Source organism: Ahaetulla prasina, chromosome 7 (genome assembly GCF_028640845.1).
Source record: "Ahaetulla prasina isolate Xishuangbanna chromosome 7, ASM2864084v1, whole genome shotgun sequence".
NCBI lineage: Eukaryota > Metazoa > Chordata > Lepidosauria > Squamata > Colubridae > Ahaetulla > Ahaetulla prasina.
The window spans coordinates 27,645,312-27,661,829 of NC_080545.1; the positions used below are offsets into that span (position 1 = coordinate 27,645,312).

The 16,518-nt window shown below is 35.5% G+C and overlaps 3 protein-coding genes across 7 annotated transcripts in view; 2 read left to right on the forward strand and 1 right to left on the reverse strand.

Annotated features, from left to right (window-relative positions):
• Nucleotides 1-8,623, reverse strand: part of ASB15 (ankyrin repeat and SOCS box containing 15) — a 38,186-nt gene extending 29,563 nt beyond the window's left edge. For 2 of the 4 annotated variants that reach the window (XM_058189903.1, XM_058189905.1), the window contains exon 1: nt 8,335-8,623. The gene's annotated coding sequence lies outside the window, so the exon portion shown is untranslated. The remainder of the gene's footprint in view (nt 1-8,334) is intronic. The other 2 variants (XM_058189902.1, XM_058189901.1) reach the window with 2 other exon arrangements.
• NDUFA5 (NADH:ubiquinone oxidoreductase subunit A5) lies at nt 607-5,283 on the forward strand. 2 transcript variants are annotated; one of them, XM_058189906.1, is made up of 5 exons: nt 621-780; nt 1,925-1,969; nt 2,985-3,101; nt 4,645-4,710; nt 5,119-5,283. In XM_058189906.1, the coding sequence occupies exons 1-5, from the start codon at nt 760-762 to the stop codon at nt 5,218-5,220; spliced, it is 351 nt and encodes a 116-aa protein (XP_058045889.1). In that variant the 5' UTR covers nt 621-759; the 3' UTR covers nt 5,221-5,283. The 2 variants fall into 2 exon arrangements, with proteins under 2 accessions (XP_058045890.1, XP_058045889.1); XM_058189907.1 differs by lacking the exon at nt 2,985-3,101 and having other exon boundaries at nt 607-780.
• Nucleotides 5,417-16,518, forward strand: part of IQUB (IQ motif and ubiquitin domain containing) — a 45,535-nt gene continuing 34,433 nt past the window's right edge. The window contains exons 1-6 of the mRNA XM_058189899.1: nt 5,417-7,726; nt 11,025-11,704; nt 12,944-13,078; nt 14,743-14,910; nt 14,992-15,167; nt 15,387-15,542. Coding sequence (XP_058045882.1) covers nt 11,029-11,704; nt 12,944-13,078; nt 14,743-14,910; nt 14,992-15,167; nt 15,387-15,542 — 1,311 coding nt within the window. The 5' untranslated portion in view covers nt 5,417-7,726; nt 11,025-11,028. The remainder of the gene's footprint in view (nt 7,727-11,024; nt 11,705-12,943; nt 13,079-14,742; nt 14,911-14,991; nt 15,168-15,386; nt 15,543-16,518) is intronic.

The window sequence follows — 16,518 nt, forward strand, 5'->3', positions numbered from 1 at the left end:
TGCAAAAGCTTACAATAAAATTGTCAGCCTTTATCAAGTTATCTTACATTTGTTGTTGCAGAATCCTTAACTCAATCCATGTAATAAAAATCACTTTTTTTAACTCACTCGCGTGATACAGCATCAATTTATTTATTTTATTTATTTATTTATTTAATTTATTTTATTTTGTCACAACATCATATAAAAAGGATTATATAGTATATAAGCATATATACTATTATAATTATAAGCATATAATTGTCCAGTTTTTGACAATGATGATAATGAGCTTCCTAATAAAAGCACATTAACCAATCTCCAAGAAAGACCAATCTCCTCAATTTTAAAATGTGCGGACTTCAACTCCCAGAATTCCTCAAGTCGAACTTCAACTAGAATCGATATCATTTCTTACTCAGCGCCATTCTGAAACCGCGGACCAATCAGCAGGTTCCCCAACAAAAGCAAACACAATCCCTCTGTCAGCCCCGCCCCAAAACACATTCCCCCACGCACGGCCGATAGGCGGTGCGTCCCGGCCTCAGCTCTGAGTGACGTTCCCTCAGCATGTGCGGCGAGCATAAATCGGGAACCAATCCACTTGTTACGTTTCGTTCGCTTCCTGTTTCCAATGTGGTCGGGGCGCATGCGCCCTGCGCTGTCCTAGAAGTTGCCCTCTGTCACTCTACGCGAGTGAGAAGACCGTTCAGCTCCCGTTCCTCGATGCTGGCGATTGAGTGAATCTGGTTTTTGCGCCTAGTCCTTAGTATAGTGGCAATGGCGGGAGTCCTGAAGAAGGTGAGAGTCGAGATAGCGGGGGAGGGGGGAGGAGGATTCGCAGATAATGTTTCCTTTCATTATATCAAATTAATACAATTATTACATACTTTTGCTCATATGTATGCTTATATGATAGTTTGTGTATACTGTTGTGACCAAAAAAAAAAGGTACGTTAGCTAACATTTATAGTTCCCAGCCTTCCTGGCTAAAACTAGGAGATGTGCATCTTCATGCATCAGTGCCCTAGAACAGGGGTCTCCAACCTTGGTCGCTTTAAGACTTGTGGACTTCAACTCCCAGAACTCTGGGAGTTGAAGTCCACAAGTCTTAAAGCGACCAAGGTTGGAGACCCCTGCCGTAGAAGGAATCGCTGGTCACTTCTCTAAATGGTGTAGTTTTCACAATTGTGCTGAGCCATGTTCTAATTGCATGTTTTTGTTATTGATACTATATAAATCTGAAATCTTCTTTGTGTGCACACGGAGGTAGGTTTTTCAATCTGCTATTTGCAGCCAGTGTCATTTTTCTATTGTCAATTATTTTATTGGTTCACAGGTGCATCCTTTACCATTTGCTCAAAGAAAGGGAAATATGTGGCCTATAAAGATGCCTAGTAGCTGCATCACTTTACATCCATTCCTTTAGGCAGAGAGGACTCCTTTAGATGAGGCATCCTAGCCCACTTGGAATCCAGACCTTTATGGCTGTCTAAAGCTACTCCCTGTAACTGCATTAATACCTCTGGATAATGATTTCTTATGAAAATAGAAAGGAGTTAATCCACATGACTCTACGCTAAAATTATAGAGGAATTTTTACACTTTTGATTTAAATGTTTTTTTGCTTAGTACTCTTAAAAATCTCAGCTTTTGTCTATAATGGTATATTCTCAGGCTCAAATGCCTGGCATAAGTTTTTGACTTTTATTATGTTTTCTTTTTCTTTTATCTGTGTTCTGTTTTGCTTCTTGTGTTTTTTTAAATGTACTTTAACTTCATAAATTCTGGAGAATTTGAAAGTGTGTATATAATATCCATAAATAACATGCTTTACAAATACAGATTTAACCATATGCAAATTAATTGATCATTCAGATAAGTAAATCTGATATCTTGATTTAGACTGCTGCTCAACTTAATATATGTTTCTTCATATCTACAGACTACTGGGCTTGTGGGATTAGCTGTATGTAACAATCCACATGAAGTAAGTATAAGATACTTTGCCATGTACCAATAAAGGAGAATATTTGTAACTGGGTCTGGACATATATTGGAATTTCCTTTCCTGTAAAGTTGATTGATTTTATTCCTAATGGTCTTGTCTCATCCAATCACATCAGAGAAGGGGTATCAAACTCAAGGCCCAGGGGCCAAATCTGGCCCACGGGGTGCTTAGATCTGGCCTGCAGGGCCACCCTAGAAATAGTGAAGGACTGGCCTGCGGTGCCTCTGCCAGCAAAAATGGAGCTTGTAAGGGCTGCATGTGGCCCTCTGAGCTCCGTTTTCACTGTCAGAGAGTTAAAGGTGGCTGTCTCAACGGAAAACGGAGCTCTGGAGCCCATTTTCACTGGCAGAGCGCTCGGGCCACCACAGGCACCCCCGACACAAAAGATTTCATGCTGGCCACGCCCACCCTACCACACCCATCCTGGCCCCCTGAGGTCAAACACAATCTTGATGCGGCCCTCAATGAAATCAAGTTTGACACTCCTGCATTAGAGGTTTAGGATATCTTAGAATTGTTAATTTAAATATAAATTGTATCTGAAGGATGAGGGATGAATTTCCTTGATTTAGTTGACTGAATAAAATGCAAAGAGGAGTGCATAAGGAAAGATATGGTATAATCGTACTAAAATATTCAGTGGGTAAGAAAGGTAGACACATTTCATTTGGAAAGTTCTTATAATCAAACATTAGAAAAGCAAATACATGACTGAATTAACATTTTTGGATTTATGAAAAGAAAACTTTTGTGTAAAGCAATTCCTCAATTCTGAATGTGCCTTGAATGCACTTGCTATAACTTCACTAGAAAGTTTTGTGGTAGAACTCTTTTTCTAAGTACAATCATTGAATAATTTTTCTTGTTTTAATTTGCAGTACATTAATTTACCAGATTTCATTAGGTTTTAAAATCTTGCAGTAGCTTACATTCATTATATTCAATTTGCCTGACTTAAAATTACTCTTTGCTCTGTGCCATATGATCTTTTCAGCGCCTCAAGATACTATATACAAAAATTCTGGGTATTTTAGAGACTATGCCTCAGGATGCAGCATATAGGAAATATACAGAGAAACTTATAAATGAACGTTTTGATATAGTAAAAGCAGTAAGTATAATTGAATTCATTAACTTTTTTGACAAGTTGCATTTATCAAATTATAATTTTTGATGCTGCTATTTAGATGTGTTTCTTAATTATGGTTTATATTCAGTTGATTAGGTTTCTTAATGATCAGATAGGATTTAAATTCTCAATTTCTGTAAGGAACAAGCTTTTTCCCCCCCAGATAATCACATGTGAATTTTCTGATGAAAACAGAATAAATAATTGAAAACAGAAGTATGGGCAGGGGGCCCAGATAGTCTGAAAAACATGGGTACTTTAAAGTTGAGCCTGAAAATTGGCTGCTATTAATCCCTTATCGCTTCTCCATCATGTTTTCCCCTATTTTTGCTATTTCTGCATGAAAAAATGAGGAACATACATGCACATATTTGTACGCTTTTGTGCAAGAATGGATTGTGTGAGATAAATGTCTAGTATATAGGGGAGAAAATAATTGCACCTTAGTTAAATAAGTGTATCCCTTTTTGGGTTTTTTTTTCCTTTTATATAATTTATTATATACATTGGTATGTGGCATGAGTCCATATTTTTTGATGATGGGAAAATTTCCAGGATTTATTTCAGCTGGAGCAGGCAAACCGGGTTGACATGAAGGAAATATTTAATATTATGCATAATTGTTATTTAGTTGTGTGTGTCCATTTGATGGGAAACATAGTCTTTTTCAAAGAAACTTAACTCTGGGTGACTTGATATATGTGCCAATGTAATCCTAAAGTAGTCTATTATTCTGATATTGATTGTTTCCCTTTCAAATACTAGCCTCACCCAACATAGCTTTCAGGCTTAAAAGGTGACCTTAAATTCAGAGTCAACTTCATTTCAGCAAATGGGGGTGGGGGGTGGGGGGTTGTAAAGAGATATCTGCAAATACTTTATTTCCAACAAGCACAGTCAATCCTAAAGATTAACTGTTTGATTATTGTTTATAAATTTTAGCTCAGCAGGTATAGGATAGTAACATAAATTCTATATCCATCTTGCATTGCTTCAATTACATTTGGTTGCATAACTTGAGTTGTTTAGAAATAGCTAAGTATTCCCACAAAAATATATCAAAAATCAAACTATGGAACTATGATAAAATATAACAATCATAATTTAACAACTATTCAAAATAACAGGATCAAAAACCTGCATTTCTGTTGAGTTACTGTTCTATAATTTTTGTTTTTCGTATTGAATAAGTAAATAGCAATAACAGTATTTTAATTTTTTTTAAAAGTGACGTATTTAAGATGATGACCTGTTGCTAATTGAAAAGATGTATGAATATGGCCAGAATCTGTAGCTTTTCTTTTTCTTATTCTGAGAAGGCAGAATTACAGTATTTTGAATATTCTTCATTCAGTAACAAAGCAGTTTTTCTGAATCTTGGCAACTTTACGATATGTGGATTTCAACTCCCAGAATTTCCCAGCCAGTTGAAATCCACGTCTTAAAGTTGCTGAGGTTGAGAAACACTGAGATAGAGGAATATGCTGCACCAGAGTTTCTTATTTATTTTTGAACTTATTTGCAGGAATCTAATGTACAAAGGCTGGAAAACAAATTAAACTCTGGACAGCTAGAAGAAGTGATTCTGCAGGTATTTAGCAATGATTAAGTATATCAGGTATAGAAGCTTTGGGAGAATGTCCACTAAACTGAATTTGTAAACTTAACAGTGTGGTCTGGCAATTTCTTTTTTCCTATACAAACTGTAATTTAATTTAATTTAATTTAATTAATTTATTCAAAAGTTATAGCCACCCATCTTTCAGCCAATTCTGGGCTGCTTCCAAACAAAGATTTAAAAAAACATATACAATTATTTTAAAACTATAAAATGCAACTAGTTAAAACGTAAAAGAAAAATGTGGCACCATCGTAATGAGGAGATTTGGTATTTTAAGTTCTGTTTGATTTGGGAAAGTAACTCTTATCATGTATGCAAATTAGTTTGGAGTGCCATCTTTCAGACAGTTTTAAAATAAAGTCTATATTTTGTCAACAGGCTGAAAATGAACTTTCCTTAGCGAAGAAAATGTTGAAATACCGTCCTTGGGAACCTTTAGTTGAAGAACCTCCAGAAAACCAGTGGAAATGGCCAGTGTAAATTAACGTTATTTCAACCTTCAGTATAAACAGAATTATTTCATTAAATGAATGCTGGACATGACTGAAATTGTCTTAATGCTATTTATGCAAACATTATCTGTCTCAATAAAATGGAGGGTCATTACATTCATCACAGAGTTAGAAATGTTTTTCAGGGTAATGTTACATTCTTTGAATAGCTACATATATAAATATCCCTGTAGAATAACATAACTTTATTTTTCCCTGTTGCTTCAAGTTTATACTCTTAAGTGGTAGAACAAAGTTTAAAAAGAGTTCAAAGGATTCTGTTTTGCTGTACTCCTCCACCAAAGTACTGAGAAAATATACACATTTATTTATTGAGAATAAAGGACAGTAAACATAGTTTATATTAAAAGCACAGTACCAAAAACATACTATCTGCATTAGGTCCTAACTATATTCAAAGGGAAAACAGATAAATGTGTGTTATGCTTTATTGTTATGCTGTGTATGAATTTGTTCTGGCAGCATTCTTGAGAATGAATTCTTGAGTGAACTGTGTACTTTGTATATTACATCCATACATATACCCTCACGCACTAACATTATTACAACTTCCCCAGCTTACCAGATACACATACATGAAAGATTAAGATCTCAACATTTTTAGATGATAGCAATTACTAGATCTGTTTAAGTCTGCTTCTCTAAAAAGACTAGGAGTATATTTGAATGCATGTTTATATTATTTATCAAATTTATCAAAAAGTGTGCTGAAACATTTAATATATTTCTAAAGGGAATAGAATTTTTTATTTTTTGTAAACTGGCCTCTCTTTTTTCATCTTGGAGTAAGGATGTTTCGGAACCAACTCCGTTATCTCAGAGTATGGTTTCAACAATCTATAGTTCTCAATTTGTTAAAAAAAACCTTAAATCAGCCATGATTGCAGGCAGGCACAATTGCAGATTGAAGGAGTAGGAACTCCTACTCCTCAATTCAGAGTTAAAGAAGCTTCTTGGATGAGAAGTGAAACATCTTCAAAGAAAAAAACAGAAAGTCAAGTTGCCTCTTGAAAAAGCACCTTTAGGACAACCATGACCTGGATGACTGAGAATCTCCATAAAGATAATGTGCTGGTATTTTTCTGCAACTGGAATTAGAGTTTTTGCACATTTATAAGCTTTTAAATCTATGTGGTCACTAAGAGTCAACAACTTTATGGCATGTAAGCAGTGATCTCTAGAAATATTAGTATATCTGTAAAGTATTGTCATTTTGTAATAACTATAGATTAGGTTTGGTGGGATTAATTGCTAAATCAAGTTCACTCAGTTGTGTGTGAGGGTTTTAAATATGTCTTTTAGCAAGCCACAAGAGGGCCCTGTATGTATAGTGAATGCTGCATTCTTTTCAGAATGTGGATTGGTTAAAGGTGAGAATTAAGCTCTGTGGAGCATTTAAAACCACTGTATTTGCCAGCTGTAAATTTACAACTGCATAGAATTTTACTGTTAAATAGAACTGGCTTTCATTTAGGTATAGCTGGCATGCTTGTTTCTACTGCTTCACTTGAAAACAGTCGATATTGTATTTTCTATCACTGTATTCAACTTTTGGAGTTCTGAAACTTAAATAAGATGCAAAGTACACCAGATGAGGTGGTATTACTTGCAGTATTTGTACATTTTAAAAACATGTATTGTCATTTATGACAAACATTTAAACCTATCAAAATTAAAAATTCCCTCAAGTTTAGTTAAATCCCCTGTGATTACATAGTTATTGTGTCCTTGGAAATGATTCACCAGTTTCTTTCTGAATATTTTAATTTTCCCATTCTAAGCAAGTATAATGCAATCTCCCCGTCCAAGTACTAATCCTAGTCTGATTTTGAATTTTAACACTACTTTGCTCAATAAGGTGCGATTTAAATACAAAATCAATTCTTGACAATGAACCTCCACCCTCTGACAACGGAATGAGGCTCCGAGCCAGCCTGAAAGAGGTCACGTGGCCTCATCGGACTTCAAAGGCATGTTCGGGTTTTTTTTTACCGAAGTCTTCAAGAACCCGAGTTCTCGCGAGAATCTACAATGTCGTGGTTGCTATAGATACATAATGCTGTTGTCTCTGGAGTTAAGATAGGCTACGGATCACTCCGGGGAAACTTGCGTTGAGGTAAAATCCGGCTCGACTTTATTTTTATTTGATTTGATAAATAGAGACTATGAGAGGAGTAGGCATTGGGACGGAATTATGCTTAAAAGAAATAGCGAAAAAATAGGGTATGATTCTTTGAGCCCGGGACTATAATTCCCAGCATGCTTTTCGTAGGGACGCGATTGAAAACGCTCGAGAATGGCGACAGCGGCGCAAAGACTTTTGGGAGGGTAGTCAGCCGAAGAGAAGGTGAGGGCTTCCCTCGAAAACGATATGGGTTAGTGTGGCATTCTGGGAATTGTAGTCGGAGTACCGTAGTGGCACCGGGAGAGGCGCAGGAAGCGATACTTTCATTCTTGCAACGACAGTCATGAACGTAATATTAGTGCTTTGAGATCTCAACGTTTGAACTGTATTGTATATATCGTACACTTGGCTTTTTTCCCTCTTGTTTATAATTTCCTGTTTTATTTTTGATTTCTTCTGTAGTCTGCCTGTTCTTTTTTTACTTTTTCATTTATAATTCTGCGATTAGTTTCTTATAACTCCTTAAGAGTTGAACTCAATAAGAGTTGAATTTGATTTGCTATTCTTGTTCTTACTAGATTGCATTTGTTTAAAACTTCAATAAAGATAATACTAAAAGAAAAACTCGCAATGCTCTTCTTTCCCTTCCTTTTTTCCCCTAATTTGGGTAGGATTACATATTAGAGCTGGGAGTGGAGTGCAAAAATTTGGACGTTTAGAAAAGTAGATTATGGATTTTGTCGTCGTCCCCCCTTTCGAAGTATGAAAATTTCAGGTCCAAAATACTTTGCCCAGTGCAGGTGTAATTGATTGGTGTGATATTGTGTGGTTGGGTACATAAATTTGCAGAAGTAATTGTCAACCATTGAATGGATAACCCTAACTGTAAACCATTTGGGAGGAACAAAAAGACAACAATAAGTAAATGAATGTAATCGATTAGTGTGTGAAACTTACTGACAGATAAAAACTTTTTGATGAGCCAAAAAGGAAGAAAAGCCTTCTGTATTTGCTATCTGTTAGTAATCCAGATCTGGTAGTTTTGTGAGCATGAATGATGTATAAGAAATCCTCGCAGTAATCAGGAGCAGAAGGGTATCCATTGGAATCTATTCCTTTAGTAGCCTCTCAAAACAGAACATCCTGCAGCCCAACAAGACAGACACAGATTTCAACGGATAATTAGAACTGTAGAAGAAACAATTGCTACCAACCTGTCTTCCATTGAGGACCTGTATACTGCATGAGTCAAAAAAAGGGCTGTGAAAATATCTACGGACCCCTCACATCCTGGACATAAATTGTTTCAACTTCTACCCTCAAAAAGATGCTATATGGCACTGCACACCAAAACAACTAGACACAAGGACAGTTTTTTCCCGAATGCCATCATTCTGCTTAACAACTACTGTAATTCCCACAACACTGTCAAATAATTTACTAAGGCTGTATTATTATCATTCTTCTCTTTCTTACTAGTATCTATCTCTTCCCACTTATTATATAACCATGTTGCTTGTATCTTTCAATTATATTGTTTTTATTTGTTTCCTAGCACAATTTGATAGCTTATTAGTAACCTTGACTGTCACTAAGTGTTGTATCTTTTTATTCTTTATGAATGTATTTTATTCTCCTTATGTACACTGAGAGCATATACACCTAAGACAAATTCCTTGTGTGTCCAATCACACTTGGTCAATAAAGAATTCTATTCTATAAAGAATTCTATTTATTTAAGATGAGAAGCATACTTGGATTAGTGTATCATTTTAATTATGTATGTTGTTCCTTAAATGATCATAACATTTTAAAAGATCAAAATAGGCTTACATCTGAGTTAAAGGATCATGCAGTATACATGTTGAGAGTAATGGGACGTGTCACCCATTTTCTCATCACAAGATTGAAGAAATTGATTTGGGCACTGAACTGGCACTATAGGGGAGATCCCAAGCAGGATCATCACCATAGTTTTTTTTTTTTTACTTCTCAATGATATTGTCCATGGTCAAGTTTACAGCTCCCATTCTGAATTGTATTCTCTACAATGCAGGATTGATAAATAGTATTTAAAGCTCCATTGTTATTTCTATCATTATCACTTTCCTGTAATTAGCTAATTTCTCTTGAATTTTGTTTAGGATTTTCAGACAAATATATCATACACATTTTCTCGTTCATAATATTCAGCACTCATTTTTTTTTAAATAAAAAAAAAGACACCTGCTGTTTGGAACATCATCCCCCTCCCAACTGGCCCTGATCCTATTAATCTTTTAGAAACTGGAAACTGCCATGGGCCTGGGAAACTGGTGAAGATGTAGGGTCTGTGAATTAGTTATATGTCTGTCAGGTATGGATTGCACATTCTGGCAGATAGAGTTTTATGGTTTTATTTCTTATTGTTTTATTGGTTTTAATGGATTTCTTGTTTTGCTTACTTATTTCTGTTTGTTTCTTGTTTATTATTTTTACCTGAATTGTTAAAAAGGTAAACTGAGTCATGTATGTGAGATGGGTAGCTATATAAATTCAACAAACAAAAGGAAAAGAATGAAACAAGATAGCATTTAGTAAAAATGTTATCAGGGTTTGTGGGAGAAGGTATTACTGTAACCAATTTAAGCCATTTCCATATGACATTAGGATTCAAAGGAGATATTATTGTAAAATTTGAATTAATACAGATACTTAGATACAGTAGTGTCTACTTTTAGCATTTTGTAAAATTTGAATGGTTTTTGATTATTTCTTTATCATTAGAAATTCTTAATGCCCTATTATCTCCTAAATATTTCTCCTTCTTTAATTATTCACCCTTAATTAAAAATTAAGTGAAAAAATGCTCTGCTAATGCTTTTCTAAAATGTACTAATGTTAATTAGTACATTTTAGAAAAGCATTAGAGCTTGTGCATAAGAGCACAAGCGTGCCTACCGTTCCTGTCCTAATGTTACCTTTATTATATCCAATTAATCTAATTATTACATACTTATGCTTATATATATGCTTATATATCGTATAGTTATTTCATGCTTATGCTTATATATACTGTTGTGACAAATAAATAAATAAATAAATAATATAAGGATAGTTACTTCTCAGATACTATTTATGAAAAATGGGCTTAAAAAGAACTGATTCTTTATAAAACAATGTTGGAGAAAAAACAAGAAATGAACAAGAAACAAAACTAGTCTTCGGAGAAGGGCGGGATATAAATGCAAATAAACAAAAAAAAACTATGCACATAGATAAAATTATAAATTAATGTTTACAAAGCTGATAATTTCCAGAAAAGTTGAGCTGTTGGGAATGTTAGCTGGATATCATTTGCAGGCCATTACAGTTTGAAGGCAATATGTTACAAGCATTATCAGTTTCATTTCAAGTGGTTAAATTGTGATACTGAACTTTAAATGTACAAGTCCTTAGTTAAAATGGCAAAGTTCAGATGTATTTGGTCTGAAGGGCTTTTCTTGGGGGTGGCGGGGCATTGAATTACAGCAAGTTTCATAGCTAGCTGTAATTCTTCTGTCTAAGAATATGAGGACAATTAGTCAATTGAGACTGCATACTGACAATTTGCTTAAATTTAAAATCTCGTTTCCTGTACATTTTGCTTTTTATGTCATTCCTTTCAGGCAAATGGCTGATTCAGAAAAAGAGGTAATTGATCTGGCTGAAGGAGATATGGAAGGCACTTCTACAGAAAAACAAAAAGAAGAAATTACAGATGCTGCAGATTCTAACAAGGAGCAGGCAGATAGAGTACCCTTGAATGAAACAGGTCTACCTTTACAGCAGGAATACAACATAGATTCAACAACACAAGAATTGGGTATTGCTGAGGAACCAATGCAACTGCAGGATGCTGCTATAGAACAAGTACAAGGGCCAGATGCATTTGAGAACCTGAACATGAGTCAGGAACCAGTACAGGATGCAGGTATTGCTAAGGAGCAGATGCAGAGGATAGGTTCTGCAGAAGATCAAACCACAACCAAGGAACCAGACAGAGAGGAAGAGCTAGTTGCGGGTGTGGCTGTTGCTGAAGAACTGGCATTGAAGTTGGACACAGCAGAAACAGAATTTGATGCAAAACTCCCAGATTTTCAGAAAGATGATTCACATTTCCAAGATTTTGATCACGAAATTAAACCAACTGAAACTGAGACGGATGCAACAGCATCTGAAAGTACAGGTGCCAGCGAAGGTGTTTCTGAACAGCAACCTGGTTTAGCAGCTGTTGTTCCAGAAAGCATAAACATGGAAAATTTGGCAGCTCAGCTTTCAGAAATGATAAAAAATGCTATCGTAACAGGTATATATTATGTTTGATATAGCAGTCAGTCTTCCCCAACTCAACTCAAATTTCTCACTGGAAAATCAAGCAATTACAGGCTGAACAAATTAGAGAACCCTACTTTGGGGAAAGTGTTTATAAATAATTTTTCCTTTAGAGGTAATCCCCGGTTACTAGCATTTCCTTAGTGAACGTTCAAAGTTACACGATAAACGCCCCCTAGTGTTTACGAACAAGTCCAGAAACTACAAATCTTGCAGCACCACGGCTGTTGTTTGCCCTTACAAACAACCGCAGAGGCTCTGCAACATTTGTCTTGACATTGCCGGCCAAAATGGAGCTTCTAAGGGATGGATCCACCCCTCCGATGTGCCATTTTGGCCTGCAATATGTCGGGCGAGGCCTCTGGAGGCCCAAATGGAGCGTTGGAGGGGCAGTTTCAGTCCATCCTTTTTAATTCAACAAAATAGGCCTATTCTTGCTTCACTGCTTCTATGAAACAATCTTATCTTATGGAACCCTGAAAGCAATGTAGATTATCTCTTATGGCTCCTGCCATACTGAGCAGCCTTTCCCCAAGATTAGGACTGCTTGTTGGTTTTTCTGAAGTCTTTGAAAACTTAATATTTTTCTCAGACCTTAGGGCAGTGATGGCTAACCTTCATAATGGAGTGGCCAAAGCATGCACGTGCAACTCCAAAATGCAATGCATGTGCGGCCCCAAGCATGTGCCCTGCGCACGCGTTCATGGCCCTCCACATGTGCCCTGTCCCACACCTGAGCGCCCCCGCATGCACCCCCATAGTGCATGCATGTACCCCCTGCACGCCCCCGTGCATATGTGCATGGCCCCCTGGACACGCCCTGCCCCCCGTGCATGTGTGGCAGAGACTTGACGAGCAGCTGGCTAGGAGGAGATGCGTGGCAAAGCCGAACTGGAGCAATGGCTCACGTGCGCACGGGTGCCATAGGTGTTTGGTTTGCTTGATTAAGAAATGTTTATTTTTTGTTTTCACTATATTTGTCATTTTTCTATTTAATTTGGTTTTATGCTTACCATCCAGAGCTGATTTGTATCATATAACTGCGTATTAAATAAATATTACTTATTTATTTGCGTTATCAAAATGATTGATTTTAATTCTTTTGAAGAGACAAAAATATGCACAGGCAAAATTTAATTCTTACTAATTGACTAGAAACTCATAATGAAATTAATGAAGGACCACAATAAGGATTGATGTATTTGTTTTTCAGTTAAATTCATGCTGCATCCTGAAATCCAGATTTTCACGAAGTCTTTTAACATTAATCAAAATGTGGAGCAAATCAAGCAGTACTTTGTAAAGCGATTAAAAATACCACTGGATGTTTTACAACTTAGGTTGCTAGGTTTGTATCAATACAAGAGGTTTGTTTTTTTCATGTATATAAGTATAGACAGGGCTCCAAATATGGTTGTAACATTTAAAGAAGCAATTATTTATATAATTATATATAATTTATATAATTATTTCACAATAGATTTAAGCTTAATGTGAACTGTTCCAATCTTGATTGCAGAAAATATGACTTCAGTAACAGAGTTGTTAATGCCTGGAATGCACTACCTGACTCTGCGGTCTCTTCCCAAAATCCCCAAAGCTTTAACCAAAGACTATCTATTATTGACCTCACCCCATTCCTAAGAGGTCTGTAAGGGGCGTGCATAAGAGTACCAGCGTGCCTACCGTTCCTGTCCTAATGTTCCCTTTGATTGTATCCAATTCGTATAGTTATTTCATGCTTATGCTTATATGTATGCTTATATATCGTATAGTTATTTCATGCTTATGCTTATATATACTGTTGTAACAAATAAATAAATAAAAATAAATAAAATAAATAAATAACAACAGAAATCCATGTGTACATAAAGAATATCCTTAAGTTAGTTTACAAAAATGCAAGCATCAGTTGGGCCTTACTCAAACTGAATATAATGTACTGAACCCCCCCCAAAATTGTTATGTACCCTGTTTTCACTTAGTGATCACAATGCATTCCTTAAATAGAAAATGAAAGAGAGAGAGAGAGAGAGAGAGACTTTGTGAAGATCACTGGTTGCTGTTGTCTCATTTAGATAAAGATCTCTTCCAGAGTATCCAATGTCTGACCCTTTTTCCTCTCTTTTTTTGGTCCCTTTACAGAGCAGAGAAACTGCTTAAACAATTTTTTCCTGCTTTCTGCTGCTTTTCTCCACAGTATTCACCTAAGTGCTAATTGCAAGTTAACAGTCTCAGCTCTGTGGTCTTAATTAGTTGATCAGAACCCTCTGACCTGCTGGTGCTGCTGTCTGAAATTTATCAGACCTTAATCCTATTCACACTGAAGACTTTTTTTTTTGTCAGTCACACAAAATTTGGTCCTAAATGTGTGCATTAGTCAGAAAATGATATTTTAAAAATTATTGTTTTTGTATTTACAAACAGTTGCTAAACAAGGTACCCATTAAATGAGTAGTGAATACTGATTTTGGCCTTCAGGTACTATTCTCATATTGAGATCTGCCACCACTGTATAACATTAAGTTGTCATTCACAGCCCATTCCTTCTTACCGAAGCATAATTGTTTGAGAATCCCCAGGCTATTTTATAGCAGGTATTTTTGGAAGAGGTGGAAAAGCAAATCTTTGTAATTTTAAAAGAAATTTAGTTGCTGTAATAGTATGTTCAAATGGGGAGGAGGGGAGGAGGGGAGGACATCCCTGCAGTTTGCATAAAGGGCAAAGAAACTCAGAATGGACCCTGCCTAACTTTTCAGACTGATGTATGTATAGAAATGTGGGGAAGTTTGTACCATCTGACTTGCAAGATTCTTTTTATGCAGCCTTACAGTAAAATAAAATTAGCTTACCTGGTTGTGATTCCTGTCTATCAACTTGAGAAGGTTGAAAGTTGCCTTACACAAAATGGCATTCCTTAGTCTTTTCTTGGGATTTGTCACATTACTCAAATGATTAAAGCTAAATGACCTCTTAATTAATTGTGACACCTAATTTTTTTTTTCTTTTTAGGGAGAGTAATAGAAAACTTTGAAACCCTCTGGAATCTTGGTGTGCAACCTAAAGGGACAATACAGTTTGATATGTACTCATTAGACAGTGAAAACTTTCCACTCAAAGCATACAAACTTCTGCAAGAATACTATATGCCTGATGTTATATCGGTTCGAGTTCAAATAGGTAAAGAACAATCAGTGTATAGTCTGGTTACATGTTACCCAATGTTGGGTCTAATTTAATAATGCTGTTTTGTCTGAACAGAGCCAGATACTTTTCAGGATGTATGTATAGAAATTAAAAGACCATCATTTGAAAAGCCATTCTTGGGTGGATTTAGACATAAAGAAACAGGCACGGAATATCATAATGCAGGATCACAGACAGATCCCAAAAAACGGCCAGACAAAGAATATGAAGAGTTCTGTAGGTCAACACAGGTATGTTCAGAAAGAATGAAGACCCTGAGATACATGCCAGAAAAATTGATTTGGAAGTTAAATATGTTCCAGTCTATTAGAAGATGATAATTAAATAATTCCATTCTATAATTCTATATATTTGTTAATTTAATGCATTCACAAATTAGTTTCTAATTCAGCTTAATTTATACATAGAATGCTCAAACTTCTTAAAATTAATATTTTATTTAATTCTAGACAGTGGTAGAAAGAAAAAAATTACTAGAGACCACAAATACAACTTCTACACAAATGACAAAAATTGGTGTTTATGTGTCAAATGTCACTGATAAGCTTATAGAACCAAAGCCTTATGTGACAGCTGAAGAATATCATGAACGACGACTTAAGGCGGTAAGTATATAGTCAACTGAATTATTATCATTAAAAAATATTGCAGTTTTGCATACTTTCCTGTGATTAAAGCCCTTAATCTAAATTGGGTTTAATCACATTCATATATCACCAGTGGTGGGATTCCGCCAGTTTGCACCACTTCGGGAGAACCGGTTGTTAACTTTCTGAGCAGTTTGGTGAACTGGTTGTTGGAAGAAATCATTAGGGCAGAGAACCGGTTGTTAAATTATTTGAATACCACCACTGTATATCACTGACTCTACAAGAATTCCATTTTTATTGTCACTTGAAATATTCTTGCAAATAGCTCAGCTCCAAATAAGCCCAAACTAAATTAATTAGTTAGGCAAGCTATGTGGGTTGGTTAAAGGAACAGCATGGCTCCTACCTTCCCCCAGTTCAATGTATCATACCTTCCCCTGAGTATTTCTGTACATCTGTGTCTTTGAGATTGTCTTTCAGACATGTGAAATTTAACGTGTGAAATTTGAATCTTGCATTTCAAAATAAGTTCCAAATTCCTTTTAATACACATTTTTTGTCTAAATATTCTAAAAATGAGAAGTAGAGAGCTACATTTGAGAGTATTTGTATATAGTATACAAATACAAAGTATATTTGTATACTGAAGTTATGGACAATTTTATTTATTTGTCAAAGAAGGTGCAAAGCCCAATTAAAGCAACTGATAGTTTTGTTTGTTTTCCTAGCAGACCATCTCAACCTTTCACTGATTCTTAAACTGGTCTATGAATTACTGGTACTTTAGGATTTATTTTCAGTATTCCATAAGATTAAAGTAATCAGAAAATGGTCAAAAACTTTTCTACAACATTATGATACATTTATTTCACATTTTCTACCTCTGAAATATTTATTTTCATTTCCTTTATGTTAATGAGATACTTATCAGTTAAGATGCTGCCATTCAGGATCTCTTATACTTTGGCACAAGAGGCATTCACATATATAA

What these genes read in the sequence shown, in the direction of transcription:
- NDUFA5 (XM_058189906.1), top strand. Translation starts at nt 760, where the DNA reads ATGGCGGGAGTCCTGAAGAAG. An exon ending in TATGTAACAATCCACATGAA is followed by an intron (nt 1,970 to 2,984) that starts GTAAGTATAAGA and finishes TGATCTTTTCAG; the next exon opens with CGCCTCAAGATACTATATAC. An exon ending in GTTTTGATATAGTAAAAGCA is followed by an intron (nt 3,102 to 4,644) that starts GTAAGTATAATT and finishes ACTTATTTGCAG; the next exon opens with GAATCTAATGTACAAAGGCT.